We start from the raw sequence: 19,484 nt of genomic DNA, 5'->3' as shown, positions 1-19,484 counted from the left end.
CAGCCCAGCTTCCTAAACGGGCGTGGTGAGATTTACGGCATGGTCAGCTTCAATCGGCCACTAGTCTTGTGATGTCCAACGGTCAGAGCCACAGCACCATCACCGACGCCACCCTCACTCGAAACACCAACAAGTGGTAGGTAAAACAAAGTGGGGAAAACAATTGAGGCTGCCTATTTCCCTGTGCTAAAATGACTATATTTACTGGACTGCTCGACCGAGAAGGGTAGTAGAAGGAACGAAAGAAATAGAGACGACGACGATAACGGAAGATAGTAAAGGACGATGATGAAACGACGACAACGACGGCAATCAGGACGACGAAAACGAATTGTTTGGGCACGGACAATGAAGCTACTCTAGATACATCTCGTAGTGTAACAGGTCCCAACCACTTTTCCCTTGATAAGACTCATCAACCGTTAAGCATTGCTTCGTCACACATGTTCCTAAAACACCCGCTTCACTGGCCGTTCTGACCGTTCTGGCCGTTCTCGCCGTTGCTCTTGCCAGAAACAACCGGGATGTCCTTCTTCTGCGTAAAGTGACGCGGCAGACGGTTCTCTCCATCCCTGTAGGGCTTGCCGGCCTCCTCTCTGGCCATGTCGTTGACCCATTTCTCGCCGCCGCGCAGGCCGGGCTTAACACCGACCTCGGCCCACTTCGCAGCCAGGTAGAACCAACCCAAGGCATTGCCGACCGTGCCAACCTCGTCGCTGACACCGTTTTCGGCTTCGTAGCTCATCTTTCTGTGCAGCTCATCGTCCGTGAAGAGGTCCACGAGGTGGCCGGCGACTGCCTTGTAGTCACCGGGCTCGACCAGGTAGCCGTTGACCTTGTCCTTGACCTGCAGGGGAATGCCGCCAGCCAGAGTCGCAATGACGGGACGGCCCGCGTGCAGGGCCTCCGAGACCTTGACCTCGAAGCCCTCGCGGGTGGACAGCTGGAGGACAACGTGGGCATTAGCAAGAACTGTGTTGATCAGCTGGTCATTGGGTTCAAGGCGCATGATGCTGCAGTCCTTGATGAGATGAGGGTAGTGCTTCTCGAGCTGAGCCATGGTCTGGTCGTAGATCAAGCTGGCATCAGGGTCATCAACTGAACCGTTGCCGCAGACAACGAGCTGAGGGATGTCAGTGACGCCCTTCTGCTCCATGATACGACGGAACTCGGCATAAGAGTCAATGACGGTAGGAATGCCCTTGGACGGGTCGAAGCGAGCAACTTGAACGATGTACTTGCGGGCAGGCCACTCGAGCTCTGTCATGCGCTGGTTGCGGCAGGCATTGTTGTAGATGTGGCCGTAGTAGCCAGTATCCCATTTGTTGAGAGGCTTGTTCAGACCATCAAGCCAATCAGTGGTGGCTGGGAAGTAGACAACCTTCTCCCGCGGTACGTTGTGCGGGACGAAGATGGGAATCGGATGGCTGATGAACATGTCGGCATACTGGATGTTGCTCCACAAGAAATTCCAGATGTCCTCCTGAGGAGAGCCGGCCTTGGAAGTCAGGTCGCTGCGGATCTGGATGTGAGATCGGTAGAGAACGGGTCGGTCTGGGGTAATCTTCTTGATGAGAGGAATCAAGCCGGGCATTTGCGGGTCATCAATCTGTTCGACAACACCAGTCAGTCATGGTTCAGACCCGAAGCTTCGGTGCACTGCCAGGTCGCGGGGCAAACACCAATGCAGAGCTCCTGTGGGGATGATCCCACTTCCAGTGCACCATGGAGGGGTAGCTCAGGGAGTGGGGGTATGGAATTGGAGATGGGCGCGGGGGAGGGGATGATTTGGAGAACTCACCATGACAACGTCGGCGCCGCCCTCTTCAGGAGGACGCAGGGGACCGCCCTCAGACAGCCAGTAGCGGTTGGCATTGTCCGTGATCCAGTCAATGATGGACTGCTTCTCTTCATCCGAGATGCGCTGATCAGGATGGCTGACACCTTGGAGGATGTTGTGGATGTTCTTGGTGACCCTGAAGACGCCGGGCCTCGGCTTGGGGACTGGGTATGATGTCAGTTTCATACGATTTTTGACAGCTCAACGGACTTGTCTCAAGGTGGACAAAACGTACCATACCAAGTCAGGTCGACGCCAATGAGACGCGCAAACCGGACAAGGGCGTGCCGCATCAAGGCCACGCCACCTCCCTGGGGAGTGCTGCTGAAGAAGGCAACCTTGATCTTGTTCTCGCGAAGCTTCTTGGCATAGTGCATGGTGGCATCCCAGGTCGCCGGCCCGCACGTGTCCTTGTGGTTCTGGATGGTGTTGAGCTGGACGCGGAAGCCCGCATCAGTCTGGACGATACCCCGGAAGCCGACCTGGAGAAGGGGGACGAGAGAGGGGCCAAAGTTCCTGGGGGTGGGCTGTCAGTGAGAGGATCCACTGGATGTGCGACCGGGGTAGATGCAGGATGGGTGACTTACATGATGCACTTGCGGGCCATGGAATCAGCCTGCTCATCGACTCGCTTGATGTCCCAGAAGCTCTGCTCTTTGTGTTCGTCGTCGGGGCGGAGGACAACGGGGACAATGTCGAGGTCGAGCCAAAGGCGGGAGCATAGGGTAGGGCTCATGTACTTGAGGGTGGTGGGTAGACCTGCACCGATGAACTTGGAGAAGTTCTCGTGCTCATAGCCCTCGAGGGTGTTGATCACGTAGTCAGCAATGGCGTCGTTGCCTGTCTGTGTCTGATCGTCGAGGTTGATGTGCTTGACAGTGAAGTCAATGAGGTAGACGGTATCGTGGATGGCCAGAGCCACGACGGCCGTGTGAGAGTCGGAAAAGACGGCCGAGATACCACAGTAGAGGGTCTAGATCTGTCAGTGACATATTATGAGGTGGATTCCTGGATTATTACCGTCAAAGCTGGGCCAAAGGCATTGCCCTGCTCGTGCATGGTGCTCATCTGCCTCTTGCGGTGGGCCGAGGTGCCCAGCGAGAACTGGCGACCCGGCTGCTTGTGGTCGGTTGGCATGATGGCGACGGTTGCTGTGTGTATTCAAATGAGGCCAATTGAAGTGGTGAAAAGAAGGAAATATCAGCAATGGCGTCTATGAAAGCCGTTCGTAGAGCTGATAGCAGTGGTGAAGAGGTGAATATCAGCAGAGACGAGGAGAAAGCTGGGTTTTGTGTTCGAAATGGGCTGCCAAGTCAAGGACGACGGGACCAAGGACGACAGGGGAAGAGGAGACAGGGGAGAAGGAAGGCGAATACGGACGCCGGTGTGAGGTCAGGAACATGCGAGGCCACAGATGCGAGGCAGCAGAGGAGGTGAGTGGCTGGCTGCCTCAGGAAGTGACAATGCATGGTAAGGAACGGGAAACCACCATGAGTCGATCCTGCCGTGTCTACGCCGCCAGAACAGAACAATAGCAGAAGAAAGTACCAGGCCAGAAAATGGTTATAGGGAGGAGGTCCTTCCCCGGCCGGTGATGTAGCTACTACCGGGCAAGATACGTACCGGGGTAGCGCCACGGACGGGTACCGGTAAAAGAGGGGCCGGCCGTGAACGGCGGGTTGACATGAAAACCCCCACCTCAGCTTTTACAACTAACATCAGGCAAGGTCACAGTGAGGTCAGACTACTTCCTGCTAGGAACGATTCTTGATCAATTCCTTGAGCTAGAAAATGACACGAGAAGGTAACACGGGCAGGCGAGAAAGACTAGAGCAATGGAGGAAAGTCCATCCATCCTGCAATCATGCCGTCGAGCTCTAAGCCGGAAGCCACGGTTGCACAGCGTGGTCCCTGGCCTAACGGTTCCCCAAACTACAGCCGTTAGTGTCTTGCCGTTTGTGGCTGCTCAAAATGCATCGTTTACATGCCCAGCTCCTTCCAGATGTGCCAGGCCAAAGATGGTCCGAAGGAACTCCCATTGGGGAACTTCAAACCGTTTCTTCGCCGTTCTCAGCTCTACTGTGAGACATCAAAGCTGCCTCCCCCTCTCTTCCCCTCCATTAGATGCGTCGGTGTCACCACCTGCAACGGCCCCGCCAGCTTGCCTTAGTGTCCCGCCACAGCGTAGCGTACCCTTCACTGTGCATCTGGCTGGGTGTTTCCCATTCTACCTCATGCCAAATTCTTCTCCATCCGTCGTGAGCTTCAACTCCAGCCACGAACACCTTGAAATTTCTCAAGCATCATGTCCTACCAAGCGAGCATACTCAATTCCAAATCTCCCCGCTTGTCTCACGACCCTGTATTCAACATGCGGTGTATCGGATACCCAACCTTACATCCGACGCACCCTGCCGGACTCGTTCCCCCAATGGCATCACTATCCTAACATTGTCACCATGCCAGTCAAAGCACCACCCTTTCTTTCTTTCAACGTAAACGGCCTCGGTCACCCACAATGGAATTGTCGGTGAGCATGCAGTCTCTTTCGGATGCAATGCTACTCGATCCTTACAGTCGCGGGGGATGGTGGAAACGTCCTGGAAGCAGTCCCTACTGGCCCGTCTTTCATCGTCCACCCTCTCGAGCCCACCATCTCTTATCCAGGCCAGATTGATGACCACCACACGAGTATGTCAGGGCATGCGTGGCGGCACCGGCATCGGATGCTCCTTGAGCATACGATATCACTAAATACGACAAGCAGCATCATGATTTTGGCCCCGCGCCTGATCTGCAGGTCGTCTGAGAGAGCTTCTTCCCGACCGGGCAGGCCAACTATCAGTCAAGACAGTCCCAAGTTCTCTGAACACACCGAGGTGGAGAATGAATTGACGTGCATGTCATGTTAAGGTCAAACCGGAGCTGTACCCCAAGTCTAGCTTTGGTACCTAGCCTCGCCAGCATTCATCTTCGTTCAAATCCCTCCGCGACGACACCAGCAGCTCTCGGGCTGCTGTGCAACGTGATTCTCGGAAGCAGGCACTTCACTGTGGGGGGCCTGGGCTTGCAGGGCCATGCAGGGCAAAACCTTGCTTGCTTCTGTTGGTCGCCCATCAACCTGCAAACATGATTACACGCAAGCTGCTGGGCATCTCGAGTGGCTGATCAACTGACATTAGCCCACTTGCCTAGTTGTCTCCCGCCTCTTAAATGAAGGATAGTTTCTCATGCCCACTTCCACCCTCCAGGCTCCTGAGCGGCTTTTTCTCTCCATCCCCAATTCTACCCCAATCTGTGGGTTCGTGCTACGGCTAACAGTGGACTTTGCAGTAAGAACCCCGCTGTAAGATTTGAACACAATCAACCCCGCAATGCTGCTACGACACCTGGTATTATGAAACACTGCGGCCCTGTTGCGGCGATGAGAGGCCTGATATGAGCATTTGCAATCAGCGATGGAACAATGCCTGACAGAGAATTCGCGAGAGTCGCCCGGAAAACCTCGACAAGAGGGCCGTTTTGAAAAGAGGATATGCCACTATCAGCGCGGGACCTTTGGTCACAGCATCATACGATGCCTGCGCATCACCACGACTGGTCACCTTTTTGCATGACCTTCCCCGGTTTTCTCAGATCATTTCGTACAACCGTATAATTCTTGGCTTCGTTCATCGGCTCTTGCTTCTTCAGTCCCATTGGCTCGTTAGGATACTGGCGTTGTCCAAACCGTCTCGCCGCAGTGTGGCGCATGCTGGTTGAAATGTAACGATGCGTCGTCTGTGGGATTGAGTTTTTGGTGTTTACGAACATAGATGGTCTCTCAGTCAGAACAACGCAGCCCGCACCTTTCCATCTCACTCGGAAGAACAATGAGGCGCAACATTGATGCCTTGCACCGTGATGGAGTAGGAGCCACAAGAAAAAAAATAGAAGAAGAAAAAACGAAAATCCAGTGCTCTCATACATGAAAAGTTTATCTTCTGGCTGAACTTAGTCGAGGAACAGGTATATGAGGCGGATACAACCCAAGACCATGGACCGGACTTCGGAACTCACCTTCATCCACCGCCAAATCGTTCCTCGAGACAACCGACGTCCTAAACCTTCACACGCATTCACAAAAGTCGGCATGATGAATTCGCTCCAACATGCCGTCATTCCAGACGGTAACGAGCGACCAGGTGTCCCTCCTGCACGCAAGACCCTTTTCACGCCCTTGCCTTCGGAAGTTCTTTTCGAAATGATCGATGCGATATTCAAATGCAACCGTCCCCTCTCCTGGAAGGATATCCTAGCATTCGTGACGTCGACACCGGAAATACAGCTCGTCTTTCGCGAATACCGAACAATGTTCCTCCGCCGTCACCTTTCGGGAACACCCAAAAACCTCGGTAGCCCGTCCGACTTCGTCGCGCGCTATACGGATGGACGCGACACATCTCAGTACTCTGAGGATCACGGGAGATGGTTTTGGAACGTTTGCAAACCGTTGTCCCAAGTTTATACTCTTCTTGATCTCCCAGGAGATATCAAAACGCGCCTGGGATTGGAAGATTGGCACTGCAGTCCCAGGAACAAAGACGAGTTTGTCGCGTTATTCTCCACTACGCCCACGTGGGACGCGAAAGCGCTCATTGACTACGATCACCACGCCGCCTTGTGGCGAAAACGTCCAATCCCCTCCAGAAAGACGATCGACGCGATTCCGTTTCTCAGAAGACTTACACTGCCAGAGCTCGAAGCACTAGAAGACGTCTGGCACTGGCTTGGGTTTTTCTATTTCCGTCTCATTGTAGCCGAGGGCTTATACTATTTAGCGAGAGGCCAGGACAGAATCTTCGCCGGACTCGGGGCTACAAACCTCTATCGCGTCATTCACTGGCTGTGTGAGCGGGGACTAGAACTTCTGTGCAGGGTCATCGGCGCCTCGCCGAAGGGCAGGAGGGAGGCTTTGCGAGACGCCATAAATATGGCTCACGAGATGAAGTACGACCAGGGCAACACACACAATCTAAACTTCGTTTTAAGCGAAGGAATATGGTCAGAGATGTTTCACCGAATGCGTTTTACGGCAGGCGCAGACGCTGAGGAAGAGTGGAAGAAACATAAAAGGTACCTCGAGCTTTGGCATCAGCAATGGCGCGCTACTTACGAGACGGGCGAGCAGAGCCTTCATCTGAATGTGGCTCAGGCGCAAAGGCTGCTTGTTAGCCATGGTGTAAATGCAGCCCTGCTGAGTGAGGCTGAGCGGAGTGCGTTCCAGCTCAACCCGGCTGCAGCTGGGAGACAAAGATCCATTGCCACTTACGCCAGTTATAACGCGATAGCGGGAGAGGAGTCCTAAATTTATTCGATATGCTACCGACCATTGCTTTCATGGGTAGGAGAACATCTCTACCCAGGCGCTGTACCATCGATGGCGTGCCTCTCTTGTCTGTAGTCCTTCTGTGTAGACTGCCTCATCTCTCCAGCCCGCCTACACTTAATGTGCCAGGGCAGGAAGTGTGAGATCTCACGGCCATCTTAGCTGCCGCCGGCGGCCCGGATCCGACACGGACGGCCCCACTTGTGCGGAGCTGCTGCTGGGCCCTAGGCGCCGAAGCAACCGGACTTACTCGGATTGTATGGTATTCAAACTAATGAGAGCAGAACAAATACAACTTCACAATTTATGGAGATCGAATCGAGGTCTTGTTACAAGTTTCATGGAGAAGCGGTCTCAAGTACCGCTTGACCACGGTGGTCGAGTGCTTGGGTGACAGAAGTGACAAAGCGTTTGGCCGTGGAATTATCCATGTAGCCAAATATTTAAGAGTGAGCTTCATGATCAAGTACGGCAAGTGAACCGATTCAATTGCAGAGACGGCCTGCATCTCGATTTCTCGGCAGTGCATCTGACCTCGCTACAGATGCCGGGTTGGGTCTCCTGCAGCGGGATCGCAGCATCCGAGGCCTGGGATGCCGACACAATACTCACTACCGACTTCTCGGGCCCAGATCCATCTGCATCACTCACAATTCGCATTTGACAATTCCTAGCCGTTGACCGCAGCATTCGACTGAATCTCACAGCAGCAGTCTCGTAACTAACCCATACATTCAGATGTACTCAACGGCTTACAGTCACATCTCACCCACGTCAATACCAAGAGCGCCCGGGCGTCATCCCATGCTACCTCGACACCCCTGCAACAGCCAGGGTCCCGTCCCATCTGCCGCGGGTGGACAATGAAATATCTACGCCTTCCCACTTCCCACATCACCGACGTCAACCGGCTTCACACCGCCGCCATTCTCATTTTGACCACCCGCCACGGCGCGCGCAACTATTCATGCCCACGCGCAAGATCCGGCCTTCACAATGGCGGCGCACCAGCACACCGCACCCGCCCCCGCATCCCCCGCACCCTCAAACTCAACCCATCAAGCCCCCACAACCTTCGGCGATGAGACGATCGACGCATTCGAGATGGACGCCGACGACGGCTACGCCTCCGCCTCGCCGGCGCCGTCCCTCCACGCCGGGACGATGTCGCTTTCGCCGTCTGTCCGCGACTACGCGTTTGAAAACAACCGGCGGTATCACCGCTACCGCGAGGGACGGTACCACTTTCCGAATGACGATAGTGAGCAGCAGAGGGAGTTTATGAAGCATCTGGTGATGGTGCACATGATGAGCGGCAACTTGCATGAGGCGCCTGTAAGGAATCCGCAGAAGGTGTTGGATGTTGGGACCGGGACGGGGGTTTGGGCTATTGATGGTGCGTAATGTTGTTTTCCTTGCTTTAGGCATGTAGTGGAGAGCTGAGTGGGCTTATGATGAGCAGTGGGCGACGAGTACCCCGAAGCAGCAGTCACGGGCATCGATCTTTCACCAATATGGCCAGACTGGGTTCCGCCGAACGTCAAGTTCGTAGTAGACGACGCCGAGGCAGAATGGTTCCACGAGCCCGGCTCATTTGACTTCATCCGGCTGGGAAACATGGCGCCTTCAATACAAGAGTGGCCGAAGCTCCTCGAGTCAGCGTACAAGTAATCGTCTCCCCCGTCTCACTCACCACACACGCGGGTTCGTCAGCTGACGTACGCTCTAGAACGCTCAAACCGGGAGGCTGGATCGAGCTCCAAGAAATGCGCTGGGTCTACGGCTGCGACGACGGGACCATGCCCGATGACTTTGCGCCTATGAAGATGGTGGATCTCATCAGCCAGGGTCTGGCGCGGTTCGGGGTCGACATGCACGCCGCGGAACGCAATCCGGCGCGTCTTGCAGCTGCGGGGTTCACTAACATCAGACACCAAATGAGGAAGGTGCCAGTGGGCGGGTGGATGAGGAGCAAGTCTTTGAGAACGGTGGGGTTGTATAATCTGAGCGTTATCTACGACGGGCTGCATGCTGTGACCATTGGGCCTCTGACGAGGGGCCTAGGGTGGACGGCAGATGAGGTCGAGAAGTTGCTGGGGAGGGTGAGGACGGAACTAGTCGATCCGGGAGTTCATTCGTATGTGTATTTTCACGCGCTTAGTGGACAAAAACCATTATCATGACGGGTTGCTGTGTGAGTGCGACTGGTGTTGGAACGGCATGCGAGCGGTATTCGGGCTTCCCTGGCCATCAATTAAATAATACAGAGTATGGTAAGTACTGCGAGCTGAAAGTAGGATAAGGATACGTTCCCCATTTCCATAATTCCAAAGTTAAATGAGAGAGACTTAAAGCTATTGATATCTGGACTTCCTAGGTAACTTTAGATTTTTATTACTTAGCTGGATACTACTGGCTATATAGGCGGATAGTAATAAAAGGATATAAGTAGTATCATATATAAAGATACTTAGTAGGGAAGCTGAAATAATAATAATAATACTAATAGTTAGAGCAAAAATATTAATAAAGATAAGAATAATAATAAGAAAATATATAATAATAAGTAGACAAAAAACGATAACGAGGATATAAACAATAGATAACAACAGACAACAATGATAAAGGATAACAACGGACGACGATAATCAAGGACGACGACGGAAGATAACGACGGACGACGACGACGGACGACAACAACGGATAATGACAACGGACGATAATAACAACAGCAATAAGGATAACTAAGATAGTAATAGCAACAAAGGAAATCATTTTTTTAGTTAGGCTATTAGTATTCTAATTCGCCTGCCCTATTAGCTGGAAAGGGGCGGCCTAGATAGTAATCCTCTAACTATATAATTATTAGAAGCTCTTCTCTCTAGTCTTTCCTATGCGAATAGACCTCTAGAATTCGTCTTCACCAGTCTGGCTGGCAACACTTCCTAAGCCAAGTCTTTCGTAAGCTTGAAGTTGAGGATCTTCAGGAGAAGTCCCTAGAAAAAGGTACAGACCGAGTGATATCCGTTGATTTACCTCTTAACGAAGTCCATTCCCAAGATGTAAGACCTTGACAGGGAAGACTTCTGGCGATATGTCGTCGTTGACTTCCCTTTGTATACGTCCCCCACTCATCGCTGCAGACGTCGTCGCGCACGTCAAACGCCTCCTACTGCCTCGTGCGCCCGTAAATGAGAAGCGCCACACGGCGTGGTCCGGGTCCAATCTAAACAAGCTGAATCCACGTTCATCTTCGCCATGAAAGCCAGGCATTGCAATGTCCGCTGAAAGAGGCTGATTTGGCCACTTCTTCAGTCTCATCTCGGCTGAAAACGCCTTACCCTTCAAGGTGATCCATCGTCTTGGCCGGCCAAGGTCACATCATTGAGAACATCGAGGTTTCCAGACCCAAAAAGTAAACATTATCCTGCGAATACGCCTGAGAAAAGCTGGAGATCGGACGATGGTCGTCTAGTATGTACTTGTCCCACGAATGCACTTCAAACCGCCAGGAACCATCTTGAATGGTAATTCTTTGTGGAAGGGAAGAATAGAGTCCCCTATAAATAATTCTAGCGTTCGAGCCTTTCCCAGCTGGAGATGTGTATGATAACCTGTCGCTGATCTTGTATCTGGTTATCTGCATTGCGAGACGGCTAGGCGAATCACAAACAAGGACACACTGTGGTAAAGGACAAACCTCCAACTACACACATGTAATTACACATCATTTGATATTCGAAATCTAATTACTAAGGTTTAGAAGACTAATATGGCTCGGGGCTAAAAAAAGTGGTGCAAAACATCGCAAGTCAGAATTGCAACGATATTTATAAAGTACAGACTAAGACTGTGAAGACTTTAGGTGTAGGGGTAGTAATAGGGCCAAGTCAACGAGGTGTTCTTTTGTCAACCTATCAGAGCTTTTCACAAGATCAACCAGATTCCCATGTCAAATTCAAACCGTACGTCTATGGCATTTCATCGGCAAAGCTTCGACCCCGGCGGCTTCTCTTTCGCCGCTTAATCAGCAGAGGGCAGATGAAGCATTCAAAAGGTTTCACGTATGCACAAGTCCACGAAACGAGTCACGTCAGAGCATGACTAATGAGACCCCTATTTTACGACGTCCTGGACCATATCTGTCTGGCACGAGGCAAGTCATACATGCCCGGATGGGGATTGCCGGCTGAGCTTTGGGTCATTTCTTTCAAAAGCACACGGGTCTTGCGCATTGGCTTGATAGGAATGACTAGATGAAGGTCAGATGATATCGTCTTGCACGAAATTCAGCTGTCTGAGACAGAACTAGCCTATATTTCGCCTTCTCAAAGACTATCATGATGATGGGAAAACGCTGCGTGATACCTGAGCTCTTCCTAAGGAAACTTTCAAAACACTTTGAGGAGGCGCAAGGCCAGCTTCTCATATCTGCCGATGATGGTTTTGTAACGAAGAACACATGCCTCAGATTCGAAGTCTCACCTTAGATCGGCAGTGGAGCGGGCCGGTGGGAGAATCACGGAGAAGGACTTTTGGCACAAGACAAACCTCAACTGCGCAGATGTCATAACCAGAAGGACGGGTCGTTCTAGATAAACTCTTCACAGGCCACTGGGTTTGACCTGAACCAAGTTGCCGAGAGCTCAGAGAGAATTCACTACAACTCGCATCCTGTCCGAAGGAAATGAGCGAGAATATTGCCGTATATATCCCACTTCATCCGCCAAGCAACTACCTCGGTTTCGCGACCTCGCACTAGCCCCTATCAACGACTAATCTTGCCTTGCCACGGCAATTTTGTCATAGCTTCCACAGTTTCAGTCTAATCTTTCCGATGGAACATTCTTCGAATTATTCTAGAAGAATTCCAAGACAATGGTGGTCCCATTGGTTCGGCACAAAGCACAGTAGCTTTTCACCACGAGGACCGCAAACGGCAGTTCCATCCCGATTCGAAGCTTCTACAGTGGGCATATTTTGGCAACCGGTGAATTAGATTTCACCCTTGATCTGCCCGGGCTGAATTAAGCAACCTCAAAGCTTCGGGAAACATGGCCACGAGTACGCAATATTGCAACCCCGCATTCAATCCCCATCGTCCGGCCGCTCGGTATGACTTTCCCCTCGCGACGAGTCAGAGTCGATACTTCAGACCACAAAAGTCCTCAGTCGGAGTCTGATCCGGCACATGCCAACTCGACCCTCTAGACCGGTCTTTTATCAGCGCAGACCACCCATCCGAAAGAGCTCCTGCAACGGAATGAGTCGCGGACAGGCCACCCACCTACCGAACTGAGATATCAGGCTCGAACGCTCTCTGGGAAAGGGCATCTTCGCAGACTAGACCTTGGGGTCCTGACTTGTGGTACGCAAAATTCGCTTCTTAGACCACGCCGAAGTAATCTTCCATCTGCGCCTGAAACCCATAGCTGCGGTGCTACTTCCCGATCTCAAAACCCATCATTGCCATCACAATAGCCGATCTCCACCATCCCTTGTCATCTCTACAGATCCTGTCTTCCCACGCGGACCCCTCCAGGCGAAGTACCCTGCCACGATCCGGGCGTCGACGACGGGCGTCGCCCCCGCTCAGAAAGCTTGTCCCGAAGCCGGCCGCATCCCCCGTGATTAGCGTTTTAAGTTGTCTTTAAGGTTTGTTATCACTAGCTGACCTCTTACTGGCTGCTCGCTCATATTTTCCAGCCCAGGGGCTACTTGAGGCGTCCTTCCAACTAGCTCCAAGCCGTCTAAATAAGTGTGATGCCCATACCTCCGCGCTGCTCTCGTCACGATGTCTACAACTCGACTCCGACCGCGACGCTCAATTTCTCGACAGTACCTGGTGGCTCGACAGCAAATTTCCAACTGATTCACACTCGCTTCTGCTAGCATGCCTTGCTCCGTTAATCCTCCTGAATCCCGACGAGTTCTAGTCACGCCGATACCCGATGCGCAATGTCTAGCCAAGTGGGGGCGGCCCCCCCGCCGGAAGGCGTAGTGCCCAACTTTGAAAACCCAACGGATGTCTTGCACACCATCAATCTCGTTTCACAGATCCTGTCTATCGTATCTGTCAGCATTTTTATGATGATCCGCTGCTATGTGAAATGGGCTATGACGCCGCCTTTTCACATCGATGACTGTAAGCATACTATGAGCTCTCCCGAGTTGTAGCCGGCGCTGAGTTAGTCCAGGGATGGCCCTTGTGGCGTGGGTATGAAGCTCACTACCAAGCATGTCTGGAGACATATTTCTCATCATGAATAGGTCCTGTCTATTGCCTACAGTGCCACAGCTCTCGTGAGTGAGTTTTCACTGCAGGGCAACATCAGATGTCTTACTGACAAGACGGTAGTGCAACACTATGGTGGAGGCTATCACGTTTACGAAATCTCTAAGGAGAGTCTTGTTGGGTTCAAGAAGGTAACTATCGCCAAAATCCCTTTCAGGTATTATTAACTGAACTCCTCTCTGGGGCTGTACGCCGATACCCTCGTATACGGGCCAAACTCCTTTTTCACCAAGCTCACCCTACTTCTCATCGTGATCAGGGTCTTCGGAACCTACAAAAAGACTGTAATAGCCACCTACGCCGTCATCATATTCATGGTCGGGTACTATGCGCCTGTTCTTGTCATAAAGACACTGATCTGCCGACCCATCGCCGGCTTCTGGGATCCGGACTTACCGGCGGACTGCTTCAACCAGCGTGCCGTATTTGTCGCCGACACAGCCGTCAGCGCCGCAACCGACCTCGCAGTTTTGACTATCCCGATACCCGTAGCCGTGACACTCAGAATGTCCTGGTCGAAGAGGCTCAAGGTGCTCGCCATGCTTAGCGCGGGAGGGATAGCCACAGCCGCGAGCATTGTTCGCATGATTCTCGTGGTACAGCTGCAGAAGTCGAACGATGAGCCGGTAGATTTCATCCGTTTCAACCTTCTTGGGTTAGTCACCATTAATCATGGCTCGAATTCCTCTGGATATCTAGGCTGACCGTAAAATCAGAACGGCCGAAGTGAGCATCGGCATGATATGCGCGTGCCTCCCAGCTGTCAACATTTTGGTAATGCGCCGACACCACTTCACACCGAACTCGAGTGGCGCAACAAGAAACTTCTTTGCGCCCATTGAGTTGAAGTTTTTGAAAGGAAGCAAGCTTCAAACGCAGCACCTAACAGGGGTTTTGAGAACAAGTGAGCTGGGCATGGAGTCTTCGTCGGTGAACCCCTCCGAGCAGGTTTCACAGGGAACACGGATAATGCATGAGCCGAGAGACTTCATTTTTCCATTTGAAAGGTTGAGCCGGATTGGGTCGGTACCACTGCGAAACCCAGAATCGGGGAGACCTGATAGCTGGTACACCAAGGTTACTTCGCCGACGTTTTCGGGTCCTTCATCACCGGAATGGGCTCGGAAGGGTGCTGATGAGAGTATACGGCAATTAGAGTCCGGTGATAGACGGGATACTTAGCATAGCATTATGATAATGGACGACGAGCTTAATAAGATACCCTATTTGATTACAGCGCAGGTTCTGGTCGAGTTGATATAGGAAACATTTCAGGATCTAAAAAAGAATGGCAACGACGCCATCTCAACTCCAAACTAAGCCGTTGCAAGCAAATCACTGTAGACTGCTCGCTCCAGCTCATCGAACAACCTGACGAAGGTTGGATCACCAAACGGCATGAGCTGTACGACCAGTACCGCTGCGATACCCGACTCCCTGTCCATCCACCAATGGCTATTACACATGCCGCTCCATGCCATGCTGCCTTTCTTGCGCTTCCCTTCGGCATCTTCCATGTTGATGAATCCACTGAGGCCGTAGTTGAGCTTGAGTTCAGGGCCAAATTCAACCGCTGTCAACGACTTGTTCGCAAATTCCCGTGAATCTCGCTCGATTTTCTCGTTGAGCTGCGGACGGAACATCTCATCTACCGTCTCCTTCTTCACAATCTGGTTTGTCAACAGGGCGTGGAGGAACTTGCTGTAGTCCTGAGCAGTGGTCAGGAGACCCGCGCCGCCGCTCTCGACCGGGTGTTCCTTGGCAAACATCTGCTGACCGGGTGCGATACTGGATCCATCCTCGCCTCGGTAGGACCATGTGGCGGTCCGGTCGGCGGTGTGGGGCAACTTCTCCGGCCAGAAGCCCGTGTCTTTCATGCCGAGCGGGTCGAATATGTTCTCCGACATGTACTCGCCGAGCGTTTTGCCGGTAATTTTCTCCAACGCTTGACCAGCCCAGTCAATCGCTGTTCCATAGTAAAAGCTTTCGCCAGGCTTAAAAAGTACAGGCGTATGGAAGCCATCCAGGCTCCAGTCCAGATTTGTCGCCTTACGGCCCACAGCATTGTGCCATCTCATCAGGTCTGGCTCGATAACGTCGTAGCTCAACCCAACGGTATGAGTGAGGAGCATTCTGTCACCTGTGTTAAGTTATCGTGCAAGACGTAGGAAGAGATGCTGCTGATTACCTCAGGGTGATTGGTACTTCGTGATCTTCGAGGATAGGCTTCTCATCTTCGGTGAAGCCTCTCAAGATGGGCATGTGTCCCAATCGCGGAACGAGTTCCCTCATATCGACGTCGAGATCCACTAAGCCACGTTCCACGAGCTGCATAATGCTAGTAGCGGTGATAATCTTCGTCAAAGACGCCACATGGGTAAATGTATCTGCGCTCCACGGGCGAGACCCAGGGGCAGGGTCGATGCGACCCGCTGAACCATTGTAAAGGACGCCTAGGCTTTGGGTCAGGAACGGCATGTGAATCAAAGGTAGGTGAAATTAATACCATCTTTGTTGACGACGATAAATGCGGCACCAGGAACCTTTCCAGCTGCATCTTGATCGGGAGCGGGCGTGTTCCTCGCAAGGATTGCGTCGAGAGAGGCGGCCATGTTGAGTGGGCCGTAGAAGTCTGAACCGAGGAAGGGTGGGATGATGGTGTATTGATTACTATGCGACGGCACGATTTTATCAGTTTCTGATGGATATCGTAGACTCCGGGCGCGGAGGACACGGTGGCGGACACGGTGACAGGCCACGTTGCTCCGAGAGGTTGGTGAACGGGATGAAGTTGATTGACGGTCCGGGTGGAGAATGACGAGTATGCCTGCCCGATCCAACTCCGGCGGCTGCCTGAAGATGCGGAACTTCGCTTATGCCAAGTAGAAAGAGAACCCCGCACCTGCTGTGAATTGTGTGATGTTTTATGTCTGGACGATTAGCAAGACAGAAGGGGCGCCCGCTAGCTACTAGTGGAGGTAATGTCAGCATCGGAGTTGGCCCAATTGAACGCTACAGCAGTCCGAGAGGTGCACCTATTCAGGCAAGTTTACTCGTCGCGTCAGCACAGTCCGAATACGCCAGTGTCTGTCCCAGGATTATTCACATGAACGTAGTGAGCTTACCAGAATCACCCAACTATTGCGTTGAGGTTGGTCTCTGCTAGTTGAATTATCACCGTGTGACAACTTCGGGATGACTAGACAGAACACATAAAGTCTGTCGTCCTCGTCGTCCTCTTCGTCCTTTCTGTTCGTCCTCGGGGTCCTTACTGCTTTCATCATACTTCTTCTTCGGCCATTCGCATTTTGTCATTTCAAATTTGGTTACCATCTTGGTGGTGTCTTTTACATTGGCGTTCATTTTGAAATACTTGGAACCCACCGTGAGAAGTTTTGGCTTCAGTGAAGGACTTATTCATCGCATCCTATCTACTTATCCTTGTGAAATTTTCCACCCTAGCTTACCTGCTCTGAAAATGATCAGAGCTGCATCATCGCTCTTAATATGTGTGGCCATCTTGTCACGATCATGCTCTACTGCATGGAGCCGACAATCTTGCTAATCAACTAGATCTTTTCTTTTCTCCAATATTCTATTCAGAACCGTCAGTAACAGTAACTTCGGGCCGAGGATGGCTCATGAGAGGTTGCAAATAAGCTGGCATTGAAACCCCAAGATCATCTCCGCTCAGGGATGCGACGTATCAGCCGCCACGAAGAAGTCACTGACTGCGAATCCATGCTGTCCACTCGACCACCCTGTCAAGGATGCTGCTTGAGACCATTTGGACATGCCCCACATGATAATGTCGACGACGGGTTGGGATCTGTCATCGAATCCTTGTTATCGTCGCTAGAGTGAAGAAATGGCGCCTCAAATACGCGTTTTCCAGGGATTGTGCCCCTCTCCCGCATGCTAATAGGACCAGTGACAGGGTTCGTTTGACAAGAAGCATTTATCAACGAAGGAGGGCGTTCGTACTTATTTCCTACGACTTGTGACAGACTGCCTTTATTCCAATGGTAGTTATGGCAAAAGTATCAGATTCAAAGGCCGGCCTCGAGGACTCCAAGATGACTCCCTCAAAGACGCATCAACCACAACATCGCGACCCTCTCTCAACATCCTCAAACCATGATCTCGAAAGCTATCGCCGGACGGGTGGAGACCCTACCACCGTGGAATGGAACGGGCCTAACGACCCAGAGCATCCGCTCAACTGGCCAGATGGGAAGAAATGGATGAATATCGCCATCTTATCCCTACTCAGCATAGTAACGTCAGTCACTGCATACTTCCTACTCTGCCGATACTTTCGTCATTCTTCATGCTGATGTTAACAGACCTTTGGGCTCATCCATGTTTGCGCCTGGTATCCCGCTGATCATGCAAGAATTCCACGACCATAGCTCCATCACTGCAACATTTCTACTCTCGATATATGTTCTCGGCTTTGCTTTTGGCCCTTTGCTCGTCGCCCCTATCAGCGAAGTTTACGGTCGACGGTATCTGTACATTTACGGCAACATTCTTTTCACTGGCTTCACGGTCGGGGCAGCGCTGAGCAAGAGTATTGGGTCTCTCCTTGCTTTTCGTCTTTTGATGGGCCTATGTGGCGTCGTACCGCTCACGATTGGGAGTGGAAGCATTGCAGATATGATGCCGTCCGAGAAGAGAGGTAGAGCTGTCTCAATCTGGGCATTGGGTCCCTTGCTCGGTCCCTGTGTCGGGCCAGTTGCTGGTGGCTATCTCATACGTGCCGCTGGATGGAGGTGGGTGTTCTGGCTGATCAGCATCTTGGTGAGCACCCATTTTTAAACACCATCACATCGCTTCATCGTCGCAGTTCTAATACCTCACTTCTCGTCCCAGGCTGGCATCTTCATACCAATCTCTATCCTCGGTTTACGCGAAACATACCCTCCCGCTCTCCTGAAATACAAGGCCAGTCGTCTTCGGAAGGAAACTGGCAACCAAGACATACGCAGCAGGCTCGAACAGGAGAGTTCAATCTCACAAAAGCTCCGCCTTGCTGCAATTCGCCCGATCAAATTACTAGTGGCCACCCCGGTGGTCACGCTCAATGCGCTCTACATCGCTCTATCCTACGGGATTTTATACCTTCTCATCGCAACTTTTACCTTTGTCTTCAAAGAGCACTACGGGTTCGATGAAGCCTCTAGTGGTCTCTCCTTCTTGCCTGCAGGCATAGGAATGGTCACCGGTGTACTCGGTTTCGGGCAGCTAACCGACTTGATTGTGAAGCGAACGAAAGCCAAAGGCTTGGCACATAAGCCTGAGGATCGACTCAAGCCAGTTATGACCGTCCCTTGCGGACTAGCGATGCCGGTCGGTTTATTTTTATACGGATGGACTGTGCAAAATGGGGTCCATTGGATCGTTCCAATGCTGGCGGTTTTGGTAATGTGTGCTGGATTGATGGGCACTATGGTAAGCCTAACAAAATTATCCTCGCCAGAAACCAACTCACAAGACAACAGACCTGTATCCAGAACTATCTAATCGACGCCTATCCGCAGTACGCTGCCTCAGTAACAGCAGCGCTAGCGATTTTGAGGTCGCTCCTCGGTGCACTTTTGCCATTATCTGGCTTGGAAATGTATGCGGCGTTGGGCCTGGGCTGGGGAAACAGCTTGTTGGGATTCATAGCACTGACTCTGGTTCCAATTTTGGTCGCCTTCTACACCTTTGGAGAGCGGTTTCGCGGCAGATTCAACCCCAAACTGTGACCTGCCTTACTTCCTGTCGTCTTAGGCAACCCGCAGCTTTTAGTACTGGGAGTTTACTGTGCGCAGAGTCACAGGCTGTCATTTTTGTAACTTATGCCCGATGTCCAAAGCACATGGTCCAGCTCAATTGTCAAGTTTGTGTTCGCGTTAAAGTCTACCTCATCTGCATAGTAAACGCATCTCTGGCGTATCCCGGTTCCCTGATTAAGAGCTTTTCTCTGTCTAAAA

The 19,484-nt window shown here is 52.0% G+C and overlaps 6 protein-coding genes across 6 annotated transcripts; 4 read left to right on the top strand and 2 right to left on the bottom strand.

Annotated features, from left to right (window-relative positions):
- Window positions 1-463: 463 nt before the first annotated feature.
- TREPH (Trehalose phosphorylase) lies at window positions 464-2,977 on the bottom strand (the record flags this gene model as incomplete). Its single annotated transcript, XM_032023132.1, has 5 exons — window positions 464-1,609; window positions 1,802-2,004; window positions 2,076-2,356; window positions 2,428-2,813; window positions 2,861-2,977. The coding sequence occupies 5 exons, from the start codon at window positions 2,975-2,977 to the stop codon at window positions 464-466; spliced, it is 2,133 nt and encodes a 710-aa protein (XP_031880108.1).
- Window positions 2,978-5,876: 2,899 nt separating this feature from the next.
- On the top strand, window positions 5,877-7,187 carry CGGC5_v014377 (uncharacterized protein; the record flags this gene model as incomplete). Its single annotated transcript, XM_032023130.1, has 1 exon — window positions 6,084-7,187. The coding sequence occupies one exon, from the start codon at window positions 6,084-6,086 to the stop codon at window positions 7,185-7,187; it is 1,104 nt and encodes a 367-aa protein (XP_031880079.1).
- Window positions 7,188-8,204: 1,017 nt separating this feature from the next.
- Window positions 8,205-9,391, top strand: CGGC5_v014376 (Secondary metabolism regulator LAE1; the record flags this gene model as incomplete). The annotated part of the gene is made up of 3 exons (XM_032023129.2): window positions 8,205-8,604; window positions 8,671-8,875; window positions 8,938-9,391. The coding sequence occupies 3 exons, from the start codon at window positions 8,205-8,207 to the stop codon at window positions 9,389-9,391; spliced, it is 1,059 nt and encodes a 352-aa protein (XP_031880080.2).
- Window positions 9,392-13,298: 3,907 nt separating this feature from the next.
- On the top strand, window positions 13,299-14,480 carry CGGC5_v014375 (uncharacterized protein; the record flags this gene model as incomplete). The annotated part of the gene is made up of 7 exons (XM_066153083.1): window positions 13,299-13,353; window positions 13,406-13,425; window positions 13,479-13,515; window positions 13,567-13,634; window positions 13,737-14,158; window positions 14,220-14,407; window positions 14,461-14,480. 7 exons carry the CDS (start codon window positions 13,299-13,301, stop codon window positions 14,478-14,480), a joined length of 810 nt encoding a protein of 269 aa, XP_066007432.1.
- A 339-nt stretch (window positions 14,481-14,819) lies between these two features.
- mlcH-1 (Acyltransferase mlcH) lies at window positions 14,820-16,115 on the bottom strand (the record flags this gene model as incomplete). Its single annotated transcript, XM_032023127.1, has 3 exons — window positions 14,820-15,636; window positions 15,692-15,956; window positions 16,010-16,115. The coding sequence occupies 3 exons, from the start codon at window positions 16,113-16,115 to the stop codon at window positions 14,820-14,822; spliced, it is 1,188 nt and encodes a 395-aa protein (XP_031880106.1).
- Window positions 16,116-17,534: 1,419 nt separating this feature from the next.
- On the top strand, window positions 17,535-19,256 carry CGGC5_v014373 (Efflux pump rdc3; the record flags this gene model as incomplete). Its single annotated transcript, XM_032023126.2, has 4 exons — window positions 17,535-17,785; window positions 17,850-18,306; window positions 18,379-18,957; window positions 19,008-19,256. 4 exons carry the CDS (start codon window positions 17,535-17,537, stop codon window positions 19,254-19,256), a joined length of 1,536 nt encoding a protein of 511 aa, XP_031880076.2.
- Between the last annotated feature and the right edge of the window lie 228 nt (window positions 19,257-19,484).

The sequence above is a fragment of the Colletotrichum fructicola genome (assembly GCF_000319635.2).
Source record: "Colletotrichum fructicola Nara gc5 chromosome Unknown KSG_Nara_v1_contig09, whole genome shotgun sequence".
NCBI lineage: Eukaryota > Fungi > Ascomycota > Sordariomycetes > Glomerellales > Glomerellaceae > Colletotrichum > Colletotrichum fructicola.
This window is presented reverse-complemented; position numbering and strand designations above follow the sequence as displayed.